The following is a 1,210-nucleotide window of genomic DNA, read 5'->3' as shown; positions in this document are numbered from 1 at the left end:
CATGAATGAATGACACGGACAAAACATTTCCACGCAAGAACTTCACTTCTATAACTGAAGTATGGGAGAAGATAATACCTTGCAGTGTCAGAAATACAAGTATCTTAGATTCTGCTACGTAAATTAAGTTGCATTAGCTATACAAGGTTCGGCTACACAAAACCAGGCTTCCGAGCAAAAGGCAGGTTAAGCTTCAGCTCCAGCAAAAGGCATCAGTGATCTCCCAGATGGTCCTAATAACCAGGTAATCTCCTGCAGTGCAATTCCTAAGGAGCTACCAAATACCCAATAGTACCAGTACTTGAGGACAGAAGTGTGCTGTTATTAAATGAACTCCATACCAGTCAACAGCAGACAGAAGGAATAAATCAGACCACCCAGCACAGCAGGTTCTCGCTATCGCTGCGGAAAATGTAAGTTCAGAGTACTCGCCCCTTTCAACTCCCTCCACCATAAACATACGTTCCAGTTACTTCACAAAACTAAAAATCACACCCCAAAGTTTAGATTGCCAACGCAACCATTCATAATAGAAAACATTTTACAAACTAATCTAAAAAATAAGTTATTAGTTTCTCAGTCTATTGAGTGATCTATTGATATTGATCTGTTGATAAAATACATGGTATTAGCTTCTCAGTTCTCTTACACACAAAGCAAAAAGAAATCTTCCTTGCAATTCTTAGCAATTGGTATTTACCTGGGCATCAATAACATATATTAGAGCACCTGTTCCTCTGAAGATCATCTCATAATCAAATGTAGGATCAAAAAAGTCCATCTGTCCAGGAAAATCCCATATTTGGAAATTCACAAATGAACTGTTTGAAATATCGTCTTTGTAGATCTTATTGGTACTTTCCAAGAACAGAGTCTCATTAGGAGACATTTTGTGAAACACCACCTGTTAAAAGAACACAGATAATAGTCTTGACTTTATCAGAAGAGATTGGTAAAAGTTCTGCAACTTGAATTTTACAAATAGGTTTACCCATTCTAAAGTGTATGTTTCTTTTTGCTACACAGACAGCTTCCTGCATCAGCTACAGAAATAACCTACCCTCAACCAAGAACCAAGCAATTGAATATAACTTAACAGTTTCACAAGTCTAAGTAACAGTACTGTCTAAAGACAAAGATATCCCAGTTACTCTTTCTTCCTTGCAAATCTAAGCTGGTATTTTCAAATTTTGCTTTATTAGCCAATTCA

At 37.0% G+C, this 1,210-nt stretch overlaps 1 protein-coding gene across 1 annotated transcript in view; it reads right to left on the bottom strand.

Moving 5' to 3' along the window:
• Window positions 1-900, bottom strand: part of RRAGC (Ras-related GTP binding C) — a 6,601-nt gene extending 5,701 nt beyond the window's left edge. The window contains exon 1 of the mRNA XM_009877290.1: window positions 701-900. Within this exon, the coding sequence (XP_009875592.1) occupies window positions 701-889 (189 nt within the window). The 5' untranslated portion in view covers window positions 890-900. The remainder of the gene's footprint in view (window positions 1-700) is intronic.
• Between the last annotated feature and the right edge of the window lie 310 nt (window positions 901-1,210).

This window comes from Apaloderma vittatum, unplaced genomic scaffold, assembly GCF_000703405.1.
Source record: "Apaloderma vittatum isolate BGI_N311 unplaced genomic scaffold, ASM70340v1 scaffold23419, whole genome shotgun sequence".
Lineage (NCBI taxonomy): Eukaryota > Metazoa > Chordata > Aves > Trogoniformes > Trogonidae > Apaloderma > Apaloderma vittatum.
This window is presented reverse-complemented; position numbering and strand designations above follow the sequence as displayed.